The 18,818-nt window shown below is 40.7% G+C and overlaps 1 protein-coding gene across 2 annotated transcripts in view; it reads right to left on the bottom strand.

The window, feature by feature from the left end:
* Nucleotides 1-4,433: 4,433 nt before the first annotated feature.
* atf7a (activating transcription factor 7a) overlaps nt 4,434-18,818 on the bottom strand; it is a 30,872-nt gene continuing 16,487 nt past the window's right edge. For both annotated transcript variants that reach the window (XM_054781595.1, XM_054781605.1), the window contains exons 3-12: nt 14,721-14,817; nt 14,362-14,474; nt 10,168-10,332; nt 9,942-10,090; nt 6,868-6,961; nt 6,663-6,782; nt 5,990-6,139; nt 5,606-5,794; nt 5,073-5,178; nt 4,434-4,761 (exon numbers count right to left, since the gene is read on the bottom strand). In XM_054781595.1, the coding sequence (XP_054637570.1) occupies nt 4,529-4,761; nt 5,073-5,178; nt 5,606-5,794; nt 5,990-6,139; nt 6,663-6,782; nt 6,868-6,961; nt 9,942-10,090; nt 10,168-10,332; nt 14,362-14,474; nt 14,721-14,817 (1,416 nt within the window). In that variant the 3' untranslated portion in view covers nt 4,434-4,528. The remainder of the gene's footprint in view (nt 4,762-5,072; nt 5,179-5,605; nt 5,795-5,989; nt 6,140-6,662; nt 6,783-6,867; nt 6,962-9,941; nt 10,091-10,167; nt 10,333-14,361; nt 14,475-14,720; nt 14,818-18,818) is intronic.

The following is an 18,818-nucleotide window of genomic DNA, read 5'->3' as shown; positions in this document are numbered from 1 at the left end:
GGGGAACAGTTGTCAGCAAGGAGTAAGGATCAAAGAGAATGAGTAGTGAACGTGGCATGAGTCAACGGTGAAGGTAAACAACAATCTGACAAAGGTAGTGGCTAGACAGCGTGGCTTAAGAAGGGCTTGATTGGTGATGTGCCTAAGCTGTGCTAATCAGAAAAGATGGTGAGAAAATTCCTCTGCAGAGCTGCAACGAGTCAGCAGAGGGCAGCAGACCAAGTAGAGTGCAAATCATGACAGAAGGAAAAGAAAAAAGAGGTTTGAAAAAAATAAAGACACACATCATATGTAAATGTAAAGTAATAAATGTCAATAAAACAAGTCAAGTTTGAATGAGCCGTGCGATTGGCTGGGAACCAGTCCAGGGTGTACCCCGCCTCTCGCCCGAAGTCAGCTGGGATCGGCTCCAGCATGCCCCCGCGACCCTAATGAGGAGAAGCGGTATAGAAAATGGATGGATGGAGGGAAGTTGAATGTCTAATTCATAGATCATGGAATAAGATAAAATAAGAGCAATGAAAGATAAATAAATAAGTAAATACTGCAGTAAAACGCTGACAGAAACGTCCATCTATCCATCCATTTTCTACTTGTATACCACTTGTGCTAGCTAGGGTCACAGGTATGCTGGGGCGTGCCAGCTACCTCCAGTTCCTGTCCTGGCTGTGCAGATGGCCCCCTCCTGGGGGGTGGTGAAAAGACACTGCTGTCCCAGCTGTCCTCCTGACTTTTCCAGAGAGTTCGTCCTGTTTCTGGCTGGCCAAGCTACTGTTTCTATTGGCCCTCCCTCCACCCTGTCTAGTTTTGAGTGCACTAGGTGGAGGGTATTGTCATGGTCTGTTTATGTTCTGGTTTTCGCTGTTTCCCATGCACTTTTGTTTTGGTTTGCACCTGAGTCTTGCCTTGACCCTTGTGTATCCTATCAGTTCTCCTCCCACTCTTGTTTAGACCAGGTGTACCTTGTTGTTCCCATTAGTCTGTGTATTTAGTCCTCAGCTTCCGCTCTAGTCTTTGTCTTGTCGTAATATGTCTTTTGGGGAGTCTTCTCCATGCTAGTTAGTTTGAAGGCTCCTTGCATGTCCTTCATTTTGTCTACTAAATAGCGTCTTGGGGAGTTTTCCAAGTGCTCCAAGCACACACTGCAGACATTTCCATTGTCTGAGGAGTCTGTAATCAATCTTGTGTGTCATTAGGCTTGGGCCTTTTGTTTTCCGCTTTGTCATTTTTTTGGGCCTGGTATGTATGTTATTTTTTTGCACCGCTTCATTTCTTTTCAACCTTTTTAAGAACAATTTTCAACCCATGCCAGGCAGCCATTAAAAAGCTAATTGTTGTTAGCATTTTGCTTCAAAGCTAGCAGTAGTGCAACACATCATGTTAGAGAAAGTACTACTTGTCAATTGTAGCTACAACACAATGGACGGTGTGCAAAAAACAAAATTCTGAAAATACTTGAAAAAACAATTTTTGGCTCCAGAACAGACAGGTTTCAACTGGAGACACGAGATTTCACCAGTGTGCTCTAGTTCAGTGTTCTCCAACCTTTTCTGACCCACGGACTGGCTTGTGTTCCCACAAATCTCCCGCGGACCGGGGGGGTTCGTACATTATAGCGATCTAATTTATCTTATTTATTATGTATTGTGTAAAACTAAGACATGAATAACATCAAATGAAAAGCACAAAATGAATGCCGACCCACCATCCACCAGTTCAAGTTCCAGCCAAGTTTTTCCAGAGAGATTATTACATCGCTGTTTGACGTATGTGGTAAAAGGCAGTGTGCTAGCATGAATTAACTTGAGACAAATGTGCACATTAGCACTCAATAACTCATCAAACCTTTATGCATTCCCACATAGTATCAGCATTTGACACCAAATATGAGGTGAAAGAAAAATGGTAAAAATACAGTAGTAGTCTATCTGTGCGGCATGAGATAAAGTTAGCACACGCACAATGGACATGCGTCAAGTGAGACGGCTGTAACAGAGAATCCGGCCACTTTTCAAAATAAAACAAAAAAATGAAATAGAAATTTTTTCTTTCTATGCGGCCCGGTAACAAATGACCCACACCGCAGTACCGGGCCGCGGTCCAGGGGTGGGGGACCTCTGCTTTAAACAACAATCCAAAACATGTTTTATTTAACGGAAATTTTATTTTATCTGTACTGTCATTTAAGAACTTTTTAAAGTTGACCATGAGAGAACATCCAGTATGTTGATCAAAAACTAAAAACAGGTGTAACACTCTGTGTAGACAGTTTAATTCAAACTGCAGCACTTATATGTGTTCATATTATTCCACTTGGACATGCATGAAAAAGTAAATAATATTCATATGATACAGATATTTACAATACAAAGACATTTTCTGAAATCAGTCCACAACAGGAGTGTTAAAAAAAATACATGTGCAACTGTAACATTGTTGCAGTCTTGAATAAATTGCGCCTTTCACTACAACTACAGGTCAAATTAGGATGCTACTGGCAATAAGTTAGACTAAAAGACCAAATTAAAGTCCAATGATAAAACAAAGGAGACCAAATCCCGTTACAAGTGTTGTGTAGTAGGTTGTATAGTGCTGAAAACAGCACACAAAAAACAAATAAAAATGAAGATGTGAACACAATTTATACAAGCAAATTTAGCATCAGCCAAGAAGGAAAAGCTAAAAGCAGGACCAGCTATGGGACTAAGTTCAAGAGGTTCAGTCAAAGTTGAAAGGAGTTGAGCGTAACCCATTTACAGTACAGATATAGTGACAATTTCATAATCCAATGTTCTTTGACAAACACAGAATAAAAGGCCAGAATGAAAGGTACAATGAACAAAGGTACAACAGAACCATCAGCTTGCAAGGTTTTCGTGCATCAAACATGCCCTTATATCCCTGGTGGTGTAATGGTACACACTTCTGCCTTTTCATGGCAAAGGGTATGGGCTCGCTTCCTGGCCAGTGTTGCGTCAGGAAGAGCAACCGTTGTAAAAACTAAGCTAAAATAATTCATTTATGCGCTTGTCTTTGCTGTGGTGAGATCCTGGACAGAATTCTTTTGAGGAAAAAAAAATTACATTTTGCAAAAACCTGCCAAAACAAATACAAAAATACACAAGAGAAAAACATTCATTCATAGAAAAACATCAGCCAATGTTGTTGCCCCGTTTCTCCACCAGATGACAGCCAAGTGTTATTTCCATTTCAACACTTGGGTTCTTTCATAGCTTGGATCCTTGTTCATTTTATTCACTTAAATGTCTCAACAATGCAATGTTATTTTTTTCTTCTCAGGAAATGGATGTCAGGTGGGGTAAATGGGAGGCACAAATGTGATGTTAAGGCAAACCAATCAGACATCGTTGATTAGTGCAATTTCAAGCAGTGATATACTGTCGTATAGATTGTTTCACCACTGTAACGTTGTTCCCCAGGACAAAGAGCGGGTGATCTTTGGACATTCAGAGAAATGTTTCCTCTGTTTTGTTATTATGGCTTTGTATTGGTTTGGTAAAGATGTATCATTTATCACATTTCCAAGCAGCAAAGAATGTGCAACCATCCTGAGAAGTAAGAAATTGCAGTTACATAGTGTTGAGGGCACCCACAGCAAAACACAGTAACAAGTGATGTCAATAGTAAAGTCACAGACTTTGAAAAACAGTAAAACCGTTGGGTAGAGGTTTTGAGAGGTCTAAAAAGCATTGCTTACAACTGATTTCAAAATGTTGTCTTGGACAAAGCATCGTTTTTTGGTTCATTGTATTCATCTTGGAGAATGTGCCAATTAAAAAACCCAAATGTATAGCTGCACATAAAAAAAAAAACTAGGACGTAAAATCTAACATGCTAACATATCGGGAGTAAGCAAAGAGCTCTGTTCTGATGTACATCAATCCACACAAGAGCCATTCACACACAGTTTATATGTTGTCTTGAGGGGGCGTACATGAGAAGAATTTCAAGTTGAGATCATCGGCTTTTGGAAGCACTAAATATTTGGCTACGTGTTACTCCATCTTTGGAGCCAAGGGGCAGGTGTGTTGCAAAAAACGTGAATGAATGCTTGAGTGCACGGCTGAAGTCGAGGCACTATTGCTGGGTGCAAACATTTAGTTTGTTGTTTGATATCTGATTTTGTTAGAGATGTATGAGTGGTACATGTCCACAAGGGACAATCATTAGGACAGTCCACTCAAGAGCTTTGCAGTGCGGCAGTCCAGCAAAAAGTCTTATTGACTGAGGATATGGAGCCAAGTAGGTAGGCAAATGGGGGAAACAAGGATGAAAGGGTTGGAGTCCAGCCCCTGTAGTCTATGGCAAAGTGAATTGGAAGCTCTCTCAAAAATCTCAGTCCATTTCCAGAAGGCTGCTACTGAGCTCCAGGCCACAACATGATGGCTCCATAGGTAAAGTGGGGGAGAAGAGGGGTGAGGGGATGGGAAGACACTGCTCTTTTTTTTTTTTTTTTTTACCCCTCGGGTGATGAGTGTGAGGCAAGTCTGGGTGGTGGCATTGCTCATCATCTGGCAGCTGAATGCGAATGTGCAGCCATGATAATATGAGAGGGTCCGCTCTCGACCCTTTGCTGCTGACCCAATCCCGCCAACACAGACATCGCCATGGATTCAGCTGCCGCTCTTGAGCTTAGGCCATTGTGGCCCGCAGAAGGGCTTGGCACCAACGAGCTATGCTGAATCACCGGTGCGGGGGACCCTGTCGGCTCTGAGGTATCTTTCATGCTCTCTTCAACAGCTACGAGAAAGAAAAGTTGCAAAAATATATTTAACACATCAATACAACACAAGGCTCAAAAGCTGTGAAGTGTTTAATATATAAAGTGACTGGAAAGGAGAGTGAAAACAATTATCATTACAACAGCACTTGACTGCAGACAATGGATCCTAAAATACAGTATCATTTACAAATCTGAATCTGCATTCTAAAACCTCTTTTTTTATTGGCCCATGCCAGAACCCGTCACAGAAATTTGTGGAAATGGGCTGGATGATTTGAGTTATGCTCAACAAATAAATACATAGATAAATAATAAAGCAAAGCCTCACCTAAATAGGCCGTCTTCTTCTGTAGAGTGGTGACAGGACAGTCCTTGTGAGCCAGCAGCAACTGCTTCAAATGAGCCACCTCATTCCTCAACAGTGATACCTCATTCTGAACAATCACATGTCAGGAAAGCGTTACAAAACCAGTCTTCTGCTCAAGGATAAACAGACTTTAACATTAATTATTGAACATACCATCAAAATCAGACCTTTTGAAAATGTTTCCCTGTGCAACATTTTCTACAGTGGTTTACAGTCTAGCTATTGTAATTCCAACTAGGGGCATCAAGTGTATATACGTATAACTGGAACAACTTAACAGCAAAAAAATGTGGAAATAAATCAAGTCATGGATTATTTTGTAACCTCCGCTAATTTGTTCAAGTTACTCATACCTAATTTGCTTTAGAATACTGTCTCAAAGATGCTTCCCAAACTTCTTGTCAGCTGACCAGTAAGTATGATGATGATGCAGACAGCGACCCTACTCAGGTAAGTTTGCACTCTGCCCACCCACTCCAAGGGTACTTACGTACCGACAGAGAGACATTCATAGTACTGAGCTCCTCCGCCTTCTTCTCTAAGGAGCTGACCCACAGTTTGCGTTTCTGTCTGCAACGAGATGCAGCGGCCCGATTCCTCTCCAAGAAGCGCTGCCTTCGCTCATCTGGGTCATCGTCTGCCGTCCGTCGCCGACGCCCACCTGTGGGCTGTGCTGGAGATACCTGGAAGGAACCATGGGTGAGAGGGAAATAAACAGGGGAGGGCAGCAACAGAAAAGGGAAGGCTGAGTCATAGTTTGGTTGTTTCAGCACATCACAGTCATTTCAAAAAAGTACAGCCCTGTCGTTGTTGGACAGAAATAGACGTTTTATATAAAAAGTCCTCTGCGTCACTGACAGACAGACAACACAGTGTACCTGAGGTTGTGCAGGTGATGGAGCATCTGGCTGTTGGACAAGCAGTTGGCTCTGTTCTGCCCTCTGAGGAACCATCGGACTGCTGCCCATGGCCATCATACCCATGCTATGTCCTGACGGGCTCTGCTGGGACAGCGCAGCCTTCAGTCGCTGCATAAAAATAAACCTAAGTTGAGTAACGAGTGAGGGACAACAGCAATAGAACAAAATACAGAGATCAAACCAACATTGCAGCGCAAATCAATCAAATGAATAAAAAGATCAGAATAATAAAAAGAGGTTTCTAGAACTGAAGCCTGTATTACCAACGTGGCAAAAGCAAATGCTTCAGAGTAACTACCACCAAATGAGGATGATTAATAAAAAAATCGATAGTCACCTGACTTCAAAAAGAGCCTAAAGTGAGTTCCTGAGCACACCAGACATGTTGTGTTGATGACTCAAGTCATCACAGGTTGTCATCACACTTCTGGAACAATTCATTTTCTGATGTTTTAGTTTGTAATCTGTTGTCTCATAACCCAATATAGAAAACCTTAGTCATGGCTCGAGTGGAATAATAAAAAGTCATATGATGAAGAAACCAAGCCAAGGCTGAGGATGGCTGCAGGGTGACGATAGAAACAAAAGGCAACATGGAGAGTTGAAAATAGCGTGTTAATCAAGCGCTAACCATCTTAGCCTCTGAGTGGATGCTGTAGCCAGAAGGAGAATTTGAACCACTGCTGCTGCTTCCCAGTGGAGGGCCGGGGATCCCAGGAATGTTTGGTACCATACACATGGGTCGGGCCAGCTGGTGAACAGATAGATACACCACAAATTGTTAATGGAATTGCTGGTCATAAAAATTAAGATTTTTAGTTTTGCTTTTGGCCTACATTGATGACAGAAGGCATCTGAACAGGCCCGGGTAGGACAGTCACTGCCTGGCCTGAGGGGAGCATCATCATGGGGTAGTGGCTTGTTGGCGAACTTTTGAGTAGAAATGAGAGATTCAGTCATGCTGGGTTTGTTTACGTCACAAATACCAAATATTCCCTTATGAAGCACATATACAGTGGAATCTGTAAGTGTCCGCCCTGGGTAGCGTGTTTTTCGTTTAACGTCAAAAAATTTTGCCTCAGTTTGCGTACCTTCTTCGCTAAGTGTACAATATGGCGTGTGACGTGTTGTTAATACAATGCATGAGTCCAACTGTGTTGTTTTTTGTATTTTTTTTAAATCAAGTCTTTCCTTGTTATCATTCTATAACTATCCATCCCATCCATCTTCTATGCTGCTTATCCTCATTAGGGTCGTGGGGCATCCTGTAACTACCTAAACAAAATAGCAACCGGAACCACAAGTCAGCCTGTCTATGATGTCATCAGCAGTTGACTCAAAAATGTGAACACAAAACGAGGGCTGTCAAAAAAAAAAGTAACTGACGTAATTAACGCAAGTGCACCATGTCAAGCCGGAGGCACATTAGCATCCCCCCCAGAGTCTGACACTCTTTTATAACTTCATTCTGACCTGAACACATCAACAGCAGTACAATTCCAACACTATATATGTATCTCCAACTCACAAACACGTCTCTAGTCCTCCTCGGAACGACACTTCCTCATTGTCACTAGGCGACAGAGGTGCATTCAGGGGCACTCCAAACATCACAACGTCTTTATTATGTGCATATTTGTGGTCTAAATAAACAGAAAGACAACAAAAAACAAGAAGTGGATATTCTTTATTATTCACTTTGTAACTCTTCAAGCGGAAGTACAATTTGCTGCATTTAAGTATTCTCGGAAATCCCACAAAATACATCCACACTCAAACGTGAATTCAACTTTAAAAAAATTAGGTGATGTGTTTGAACGCAACTCCTCATTGGTCATAAGAGCTAAAAGCGTCATTCAAATGTTCTCTTACAATTAAAAGAGACTAGTGTTGGATAAAAAAGATTTTCAGACATGTGTGCTATCATTTAGTATGACTTAAACTTTCAGGTCGTTTGGAGCTGTTAATAAATACAAACGTAAAACGGTCCTGTCATTTATCTTTTTGTTCATAGAACACAGTAAAAAGGGCATATTTTACACTTAGTTGCAAATAGTGATTAATCATGATTAATTCATTTAAAAACTGCTTAATTTGATTACATTTATTTTTTTTTAGACAGTCCTACATAACACGTTTTTGTAATTGTACAGATAGTTTTACATGCATAAAACAATTCTAAATGCATATTAATGATGAATGAACGGGATAAATGAACATTTAAGTTTACTTTTACCTTCCTTGAAAACGTGACTGTTCCCAAAGACACAATGTGGGAGCGACATCAACCACCACCACATTCCCGTTTTCAGTCACGTCAAGAATCATGAATCACTTCAATGAAGGTAAAAGTAACCTTAAAGGGTCACTGCATGATTTATCAACTTTGCTTAAATATGTTCTATATTGTTAGTAATTACGTTCTACGTTGTTCGTTTTTTTGAAAGCAAACGGTAAACTAGTAAAAATTACATTTATAGTACATGGCGGGAGAAATGTTCACAGACCGCCGCAGAAAAGGGGCGTTTCTGGACGTGATGTCGGCGAAGGCGTATACACTAAGTCCCCAACCAACGAACACAATTGGTTCTAGACGACCGTTCGCAAGTCGATTTGTTCATAAGTCCAACAAAAGGTAATTTACCAATTACATAGGTACTACATCTACGTGTATACATATATACATATATGCGTATGTATGTAAATATGAGTTTAGATGTAGTAGTTATATTAAACAAGGATAATTAATGAAAAAAAAAAGAATAATAAAAATGATATAATACGTAATGATAACTGTTATTTACCTTTGAAGAGGAGTGGTCGAGCATACGTCGTTGTAGTGGTGGAGGAGGAGGGCGTTATTGAAAAAAGGACAAATCGTCGTCGTCGTTAGACTCTTCTAAAAGAGGTAGTGTTCTGTGGGTGGTGTAGAATTAAGCAGGCCTATTAACTCTTCATAAACTTTAATCACACGCTCTGTCCGGGTTGTATCATACAACTACAACTTAGCCTTCCTCTCTCCTCTTCCTCTTCTTCCTCTGCCTGTTGGTCCCATTAGCAGTGTCACAGTGCCCTCTACTGGTCAAGCATGTAGCAGTATAAATACTGATGGGAGTTACTACACGGCAAAATACATGAAAATATAGACCAGTCAGCTTGCGTTCATATCTCCGAATGTTCGCTCGTCGGATGTTCGTAAGTTGGGGACCTAGTGTATATGTCTATGAGCGCAGCGTGAACACAGGCTTGTAGAGGCTGGTGGTCGACTTCATTGTGTTTTTTTTTTAATCAAAATAGTAGACTTTTACACTCCTATTATTCTTTGTTTACATCACACTGTGCAGGCTACGGGATCACTACAGAGACATAACAAATGGCCGCCGCTAGCATAGCAAGCTACCGAGCTAACTAGTTAGCCTCTCCTCTCCACCACGAAACGGCGATCATTTATTATTATTTTGTGAAAAGCCGCGATATAGTGAGGGAGCAATTTTCAAATCGGGATATAGATAGGGACTGTTTGTTTACTGCATGTCAAACTATAATTGTAACCTTCTGGAACAAATTAAGGACTATAACCAAGGTTTGACTATAGTATTTCACCACCTAAACCCTTCATCAGTTCAAGTCATGTGTGTTTGTCTATATGTGCCGTAAATGTACCAGACCAGGGTGTACCCCACCTCTCGCCCCAAGTCAGCTGAGATACGTTCCAGCTCACTCGCAACCCTGAACAGGATAAGCGGCAGAAAATGGATGATTGAATGCCATTGATTTTACGGAATTTTGGAATAAAATGATAGCATGGTTTACAATGGTTCACAATTTAAGTTTTTATGCTGTGGTATGGGAAATAAGGGAAGCCGGCTGAGGTGAAAGAGGTGCACAGAGAAAGAGAAAAATAACTCACCCCAATGTACGATTAGAAGGTGGTGCCTGTGTGATAACCGATGTGGGCGATGGCATGGTCGGCTGAAGGGCATCAAAGCCCAAGTGCAGTGGAAGGGAACCGGGACGCACTATTGTTGATGTTGGGGCCGAGCTCCTGGGGGGTGAGTCCTATGACAATAGCAATGTGATGTTATTTAGCGTTATGTAAGAAATACAAAATACAGAAGGTCCCATTTGTTTCCTACCTTAACCTTGACCAAAAGCTCTTTTTTGCTCTCTGGTGTTGCAGAAATGGAGTCTGGGCTGCCTGGTGGTGAAGAGTCAACCTCCACAGGCTCCTCTTCTTTTACCTTCAAATCTGATGGTGTTTGCAAGCTCATGTCCAAAGCCACTGAGGTGGGAGCAGGGAGCTAATAAGCACAATACAAAAGAGATATATAAATACACAGTATGCATTTGTTCTTTTTGGGGGTATCAAGTATTTTTCAAGTCATACACAGCTCAAATGAATAAATGAATAGACAGCCAATCACTCAGTTTCTTCGTTAGAAAGTGAACATTTCAAATAAACTGAAATGTTCAAAAATTATTTCGTAAATATTGGACCAAAACTGGAACAACAAATTCCAAAACTCCACACAATGGACGAATGGAATGATATTATAGATAGGAATCTCAATTCCATGTTTCTCACTGTTGTAACTAAAAAGGATATCACTGACATTGTCAAAAAATTTGCAGGCAAAAACATCAACTGATTGTAATGGAATCAAAATGCCAACAATTAAAAGGGTTATCAATGAGATTGTAGAAGCGTTAACATATATTAGTAACCTATAATTTCAGACTGGAAAATTTCCTAACAAAATTAAAATAGCTAAAGTGGTTCCAATTTAAAAAAAAATGGAGATAAACATCAATTTACAAATTACCGACCAGTTTCCTTGTTACCCCAATTTTTTAAAATTATCGAGAAGCTATTTAATAACAAGTTGGACAAATGTATTAATATGAATTAATCACGAGCAGGTAGTCAATATGGATACAGAAATCACATTTCAACTTCTATGGCACTGATCGAAATTACGCAGGAAAATACTAATGTTATAGACCACAGAAAGTGTGCAGTTGCAGTGTTCATGGATCTTACAAAAGCGTTCCATACAATTAATCATAATGGTTGAACAACAAAATTAGAAAGGTACGGAATCAGAGGATTAGTTTTGAATTGGGTTAAAAATTACCTAGCAAACAGGAAGCAATTTGTAAAGCTAGGAGAATATACATCTGCAAGTTTAAATATTATGTGTGGAGTACCCCAGAGGTCAATATTGGGACCAAAACTGTTCAATTTGTATATCAACGACATTTGTAAAGCGACAAAGGATTATTTGGTATGATTTGCGGATGATACCACTTAAAAAGGTCAAGGATGAAATGGTCCATCTTGACAGCATCCCTCACCACTAGTGTCCACCAATGGCTTCTGGGATTACCGCCACGACAAGCACCGACCACCTTACGGCCAAAGCTCTGATCAGCTGCCTCGACAATGGAGGCACGGAACATGGCCCATTCAGACTCAATGTCGGCCACCTCCCTCGGAACATGGTCGAAGCTCTCCCGGAGGTGGGAGTTGAAACTCCTTCTGACAGGGGACTCGGCCAGTCATTCCCAGCAGACCCTCACAATACGTTTGGACCTGCCAGGTCTGACCAGCATCCTCCCCCACCATCGGAGCCAATTTACCACCAGGTGGTGATCGGTTGACAGCTCCGCCTCCCTCTTCACCCGAGTGTCCAAAACATATGGCTGCAAGTCCGATGAAACGACCACAAAGTCAATCATGGAAGTGCGGCCTAGGGTGTCCTGGTGCCAAGTGCATATGTGGACACCCTTATGCTTGAACATAGTGTTTGTTATCGACAATCTGTGACGAGCACAGAAGTCCAATAACAAAGCACTGCTCGGATTCAGGTCAGGGGGGCCGTTCCTCCCAATCACGCCTCTCACTGGTCTCACTGTGGCTGCCAACGTGAGCGTTGACGTCCCTCAGCAGAACAAGGGGATCCCCTGAGGGAGCACTCTCCAGTACTTCCTCAAAAGAGTCCAAAAAGGGTGGGTATACTGAACTGCTGTTTGGTGCATAAGCACAAACAACAGTCAGGAACCGTCCCCCCACTCGAAGGCGGAGAGAAACTACCCTCTTGTTCACCGAGTTAAATCCCAACATACAGGCCACAAGCTAGGGTGCAACAAGAATGCCACCCCTGTCCGTCGCCTCTCACTGCTCTCGAGAGGACTGGTTCCAGAGCCCTTGCTGTGCGCTGAGGTGAGTCCTACTTTATCTAGCCGTAGCTTCTCAACCTCGTGCACCAGCTCAGGCTCTTTCCCTACGAGAGAGGTGACATTTCATGTCCCAAGAGCTAGTTTCTGTAGCCGAGGATCGGACCGCCAAGGTCCCTGTCTTTGGCTGCCACCCAGCTCACTCTGCACCCGACCCCTTTGGCCCCTCCCATGAGTGGTGACCTCATTGGAGGGGGGACCCATGTCGTCTCTTCGGGCTGTACCCCGCCGGGCCCCATGGGCGTAGGCCCGGCCACCAGACGCTCGCCATCGTGCCCCTCCTCCAGGCCTGGCTCCAGAGGGGGGCCCCGGTGACCCGTGTCCGGGCAAGGGAAATTGTGGTCCAATGTTTTCTTTCATCATAGAGGTCTATGGAGCCACTCTTTGTCTGGTCCCTCACCTAGGACCTGTTTGTCATGGGTGACCCTACCAGGGACATAAAACCCCCCGACAACTTAGCTCCTAGGATCATCGGGACAGGCAAACTCCTCCACCACAATAAGGTGGTAGCTCAGGGAAGAGCGGCTAAATCTAGTACCTATATTTACATGTTTAACATTAACGTCATTGAATATGTGCATGACTCAGATCAAGGGTACCCTTTGGTGTCTTCAACTTCACTTGAGTAGTATTTGAAATTGTTGTCCTAACAATGTGTACTATCCCTATCACTCTGACGTTTATAGAGAGAGGAAGCTTACCAAACCATAAATTAAGCCTGTTCATGTTTTTATTTTGCGCTAGCACGGCTGTGTTGTAAAAAAGTGTCTATATTTGGACATTGAAATGTTACAAGCATGTCTACTTTTGTTGTGAAATAAACAATATTTTCTCTGATAATTTTGTCATGATTTCTACTTAGAATTCAAGAATGATGTCTGAAATTGGTTTCTAATGTGTTTTATTCAAATATTCTCAGTGTAAAAAAAAATAACTGTCATGTAATCATTAGTGAAACGTACATGAAAATTTTGAAGAATAAATAAATTGCGTATTGCTAGTAAATATTGAATTAGAAAATAAAAAGTGCCTACTTGGGCCAAACAAAACTTGTATCCTTCGGCCGGTTATTTTCGCCAAATACGCGTTCAGCAGGGGAATGTGTCGTCGTGTCCGCCACTTTGTGTCAGCGTTATGTACGTTCGGTCACGATTTTGGAGAAGCAGCATCATTCAATTCGACGAGCAATCGGCGGTTTAACAACCATTATCAAGTCTAAGGTAAGATTTTTTTTTCATTTTTATATATATTGGAGAAGATCTTTATGCACTTTGAAATGATTTTTTTCGTCGGGTGAGTTACAAATTTTGTGTTTATCGAGCAGTGTAACTCGTTTTGACAGCCGTTGTTTTGACCTCTCGTAGGTAGCCGTTCGTGTCCTAGTTATGTACGTGCACGAAGCGGCGAAAAAAACATGCAAAGTGGGCAAAATTATTCATCATTACTAGTCGGATTTTACTTACTTTTATCCCTCATATTATATGTCGTTGACATTTTTCCGAACCAAATAAATTCTAGCGTGTTCGCTGATAAATTGCTCTGTACATAACCCGGAAGCAATCGGCGTGTCCCTCAGCACCCCGTGTTGTAATGTGTTCACAGATTACAGAATGGCAATAAAGTTTGTGTGCCACTATGGAAGATGTAATGTACATAACTCGATGTCAGGATTTGATTTTTGCCATATTTTCAGATCTTTAACTCAAGATCTAGATTTGTCACTTGTTTTTATTTACTTTATGGTACTCTCTCAAATATAAGTTACTTTTATAAGTTACTTTTCTAACAAAAGTCAAATCTATGGAGAGATAACAGCATAAAGTGTACACCAAGTTATGTACATTACATTTAAGAAAGTCAACTTCGGAGGGTTGCTATGGGAAATGGAAGATGTCTCGAGCTCTGGTATGTTGGGTGTGTGTTTTGCAATGTTTGAAGTTTGTGTTGATAACATTACCAAGGTCTATCCACGAGTTTGAAATTTTACCCAAAATGTAACACTTGGGTACCCTTGATCTGAGACATGCACACATGCATTGTCCCACTGAAATAAAATAGCAAAACAAATAACACAAACATAGCCACAATCTTACGGAGTTCTTTGCTCGCTTGTCATCGTCGTCTTGTTCGAAGGAGTTAGCCAGCTCATTGAATATACCGACCTCTTCGCAGTTCTTTAGGAAGCGGGTGGGAGTAGGTGTCTGGTCTGTAAAGGTGCAAAAAAAAGGAATTGTGCAATGTAATTTACATAGATAAGATAGAGCAATTGATACTTAATAAGATTAATATCCAAGAAAAATTCACATATTCGTGATATCCAACATATCATTGAATGTCAAAGTTCATGTCATGCGTCAGCCAAGTTGATTGTCATTTATTTGTAAGCGTACTCAATGCTTTAATAGTAAGTGGTATAGTCGTACACTCTCAAGAGTATAATTGTCTTTTATACCTGCAATAATGACAGAATCAGTCCTGGGTGGTCCAAATTTAAGTGTCATCTCATGCTTGTGTTTGTGTACAGCCAAGTGGTCCTCATTAGTAAACCTCTGGAACAAGAAAAACGACAAGAGGAAAGTTAAGTAAGAGGCCTGGGCAACACATGAATTTAATCGATTAATTTGAATTCTTTGTTGTGGACGTTTTAAAAAAAAAAAAAAAAAATTTTTTAAGTTTTTTCACCTCTTGCTAAGTTTGCCCCAAGTGAACTTATGTAGTTTTCCCATTCCCCTCGTTTCCTTAACAGAGATGCAACCATAGCAACAACATGGTTACCGCTACCGTTTACTCCCAAGAAAGAAATACCATCGTCCGTGGTTTGGAACTGGTTTGGTTTGCGGCAACAGACATAGAACCAAGTTTGTCTAAAGCCAGCATCTAAAACAGAGGAAGGATGGGAGTAATGCCACTCTATGAGGGGAACAAGATCGCTACAACCAGATGTATCCCTCTAAGTTCTGGCATTGTTTGAAACTAAAGATTATGAAAAAAAAGGCAAAAAGAGAATTTTGTATTTTTCTTCAGATTCAGTAATGAGATAAGTCCTTGTTAATGTTTTTGAAAATGGGGCAGCCTGTGAATGTAAGTAAACACATTTGTCTCCTTTCACTACAAAGTGAATTTCTTAAAAAAAAAAGGACAGCTGGCACTTTAACTCCGGGGGAAGTAAGGGTTACTTTTATTCAGTTTTTGATCAAATAAAAGCAAAACTTGTTTTGAATGATGTCTGTCATTTTTTTTTTGTCTGTCAAGTTGGGAAAAAAATTGCAAAAAATCTTAACCCAAAATGTTTTCCTATCCCCAGTAGGTAGATTAAATAAAAATTGGTTAAGCCATTGGTGTCCAAACTTTTGCAACAACATTTTTTTTTTTTAAAGAAAATAACAAGACTGTAGTATCTCCATCCATCCATCCATTTTCTATACCACTTCATCCTCATTAGGGTGACTGTAGTATCTCAGGTTTGTGAAATTTTTCTTCTTACATTAGACTTTTTTGCTGGTTTTCTTTCTTTTTAAAAATATTTCAACTTTCTCATTATGCATTTTTTCTTGTAATACTCTTACATTAGTCTCATAACATTCTGACTTTATTATTGTAATAGTATAATTTTTACCCAACCTAAATACAACTTTATTCGTGGTTTCTCATATTTTGACTTTCAAAAAAAAATTATGTATTTTATTTAGTCTTTAATATTTCAACTTTATGCTATTTTTTCGGTTACTATTAAGACTTTCTTATGACTCTTAAATCGTTTTTAATCCTGTAAAATTACTGGTCTTGCTTTGAATTTTTACTGTTTTTTTTTTTATTATTATTTTTTATTGTCTTTTATAGTAGTTTTTTTAGAATGTGCCCAAGGCCAATAAAAAAACAGCCGTGGGTCGTAAATGGCCCCCTGGATGCACTTTGGACAGCCTTGCTTAGGCACTTCAAGCAGCTATCACATTACACCCAGACAATCTCTTGGAGATGTAGCTCAACATGTGGCGCCTACAACGCACCATTAAGTGACAAACTTTCTGTGGTGTGAATTTCCTTATCACAAAGGAGGTAAAAAAAAGGGGGGATGATACCACATAGGACTTGTATTAACAAGATATTGAAATTGAAAAAGGATGAGCAGTATTTTCTAGTAAATTTGATGCATCAGCCCTGTGTGTTATTTTGCAATCTCAATAGCTTATCAATATTCAATAAAGAAGTGTTCAGTTTTAAATTGTTAAACTATATTTATCATCCTCAGTTTTATGTATCTGTTGTTTCCAGTCACTTTGGCTCTGTGAGTCACTTGATCCTCTGTGGCTACTGACTGTTGAGTATACAGCTGTTCTCTAAACACGTGTACAAGGTCTGATACACGAGTAAATATACACAACACTGTGAGCAACTTAAAAACAAAACTTTCTACATTGGAAGGAAAATGCAGATGTTATCCTGCATTGTCATTGACTGAATTGTACTGCTGTTAAAATGAGAACACTACAGGTACAATACAGCATCATATGCACCATTTTGTCTGAATTAACTGTAGTCATTTTGGTGCAAATTGATACAATTTTGGAGGATGGGAGAGCTGTAACCCACTGTAAAACATCAATGCACAGTTAATTGTACCGCAACACTGACCAATATTCTTTTACTTCTAGCTGACCTTTTCAGGAGGTCCAACAGTTGGGAAAAACAGAAGCTGCAGCCATTATCCATGACATGACACTTCTTTGGAGAATCGTTGAGGTGAATCAGTCAGAGGCGTAAGAGGAATAATCTTGCTCTGGCACCAGCCTAGTTGCCATTGGCTGCAGCCTATTTTAAGGGTGCATTTGTGAACGCCGTTGTGAGAGAGTGAAGTGGAAACACAGTCAAGTGTCAGGGGGCTTATTTTTACCTCTACTGGGCCGCATCACCAACACAACTACATGTTTCGTTTGTTTGCTGAGTCTTGCAGAGGAAACTATCTCCCACTAATCACCGTGCTGGAGATACCGGTAGCTAGGATTACCCCTGCTCCAGCACAAAATACTGGGCATCATAAAATGGGGGTCAGTTGTTGCCATCATTTTAGCCTGGTCAAAAGGAAAATCCTGTCAAGAGCCAGGAGTCAAACATCCTCTGTAAATTACAGCCATGATTTAGACTTTTGTGGTCAGCAACTGTTGCTTGTATTGGGTAGCTGTAAAATTGCACTCAAGACACAAAATGTATTATTAGGGATGCTCCGATAGATCGGCTACCTATCGGTATCGGCTGATTTCCGTGAAAAAGCATTCGATTAGCATATGCCGATAAATGCCTTTCAACTGCAATTAAAAAAGCCGATCACCTCTGGCTCTACTATTGCAGCCTACAGCCTGTAGCGATCGTCGCCCGTCCACTTTCCTTCACACTGCGCAAGCGTGCCAATCCTAAAACATGTCTGCCGTGTGGAACTTCCCTTCTGTTTTTTGAGAGTGATAGAAATTTTGCACCCTGCAAAACATGCCACAAAATATCTCGCCAGGGTAGCACATTAAAAAGCTTTAATACGGAATTTGAAGAACAACCACTTGACATAGCATGGTGAGTTTTCAAGGCTCATGATGTTATCACCAGTTTATCCAAAATGCGGAACACTTGCCTGTATGTGCTTGACAGAAGTCTAAAGCAAATAACCCAAAAAATAATTGAATTCATCGGACTCGATGACCAGCCTCTCTCAGCAGTGGAAGACACCGGGTTTGCCGACTGGTTTCCGCTGGAGCCCGGCTGCATGGTACTGGAAGTCCTGCTAGAGCTCCACCAGACCATGTACTCTCACATCCAAAGTCTCCTTAAAGAAGTTGTCTCATCCTAAGTTTCACAAGTGATATACAGTATGTTTTCTTGAAAAAGTAAGTCAAATATGTTTTTGTCTAAATGAAGGTGATTTTATGGTTACATTTTCTTATCATATAGCCAGTAGCAGGGGTGCAACCACGAATTCTGGGCCACATGAAGAAAAAAAATCATGTTGCGGCTACAATATGTATATTTTTTGACTAACAATAGGCCGTATTCATCCACAAAACAGCATTAGGCATGGGCCGGTATGAGATTCTGACGGTATGACAACTTTGGGCAAAAATATCACGGTTTCAAGGTAAATGTTCTTTCACTTGTATAGCACTTTTACACCTCCAAGGCACTCAAAGCACTTTTGACACTGCTAGCACATTACCTACTGATGAAGCGGCATCAGGAGCAACTGGGGGTTCAGTATCTTGCCCAAGAACACTTTGACACGATGACGGAGGATCGTACCCACAACCTTCTGGATTGGGGATGACCACTGTACCATCTCAGCCATGCTATATTATAATTACAGCTCTAATTATTTTGAAATATTGAAAAGAGAAAAAACTTTATGTCATTTTAAAACAATATAATAGAACATGATGTGTAAGTGCTTACAACTTGTCCTCAAGTGTTTTGGAGTTATTGGATTGTGTATTTGCATTTGCTGAGTTTTGATTAATTTTGTCGCCTAGTTTCACTTCCATTTCCGGGTCATGTGATTCTTGTTAGCAAC

The sequence above is a fragment of the Dunckerocampus dactyliophorus genome, chromosome 1 (assembly GCF_027744805.1).
Source record: "Dunckerocampus dactyliophorus isolate RoL2022-P2 chromosome 1, RoL_Ddac_1.1, whole genome shotgun sequence".
NCBI classification, from domain to species: domain Eukaryota; kingdom Metazoa; phylum Chordata; class Actinopteri; order Syngnathiformes; family Syngnathidae; genus Dunckerocampus; species Dunckerocampus dactyliophorus.
This window is presented reverse-complemented; position numbering and strand designations above follow the sequence as displayed.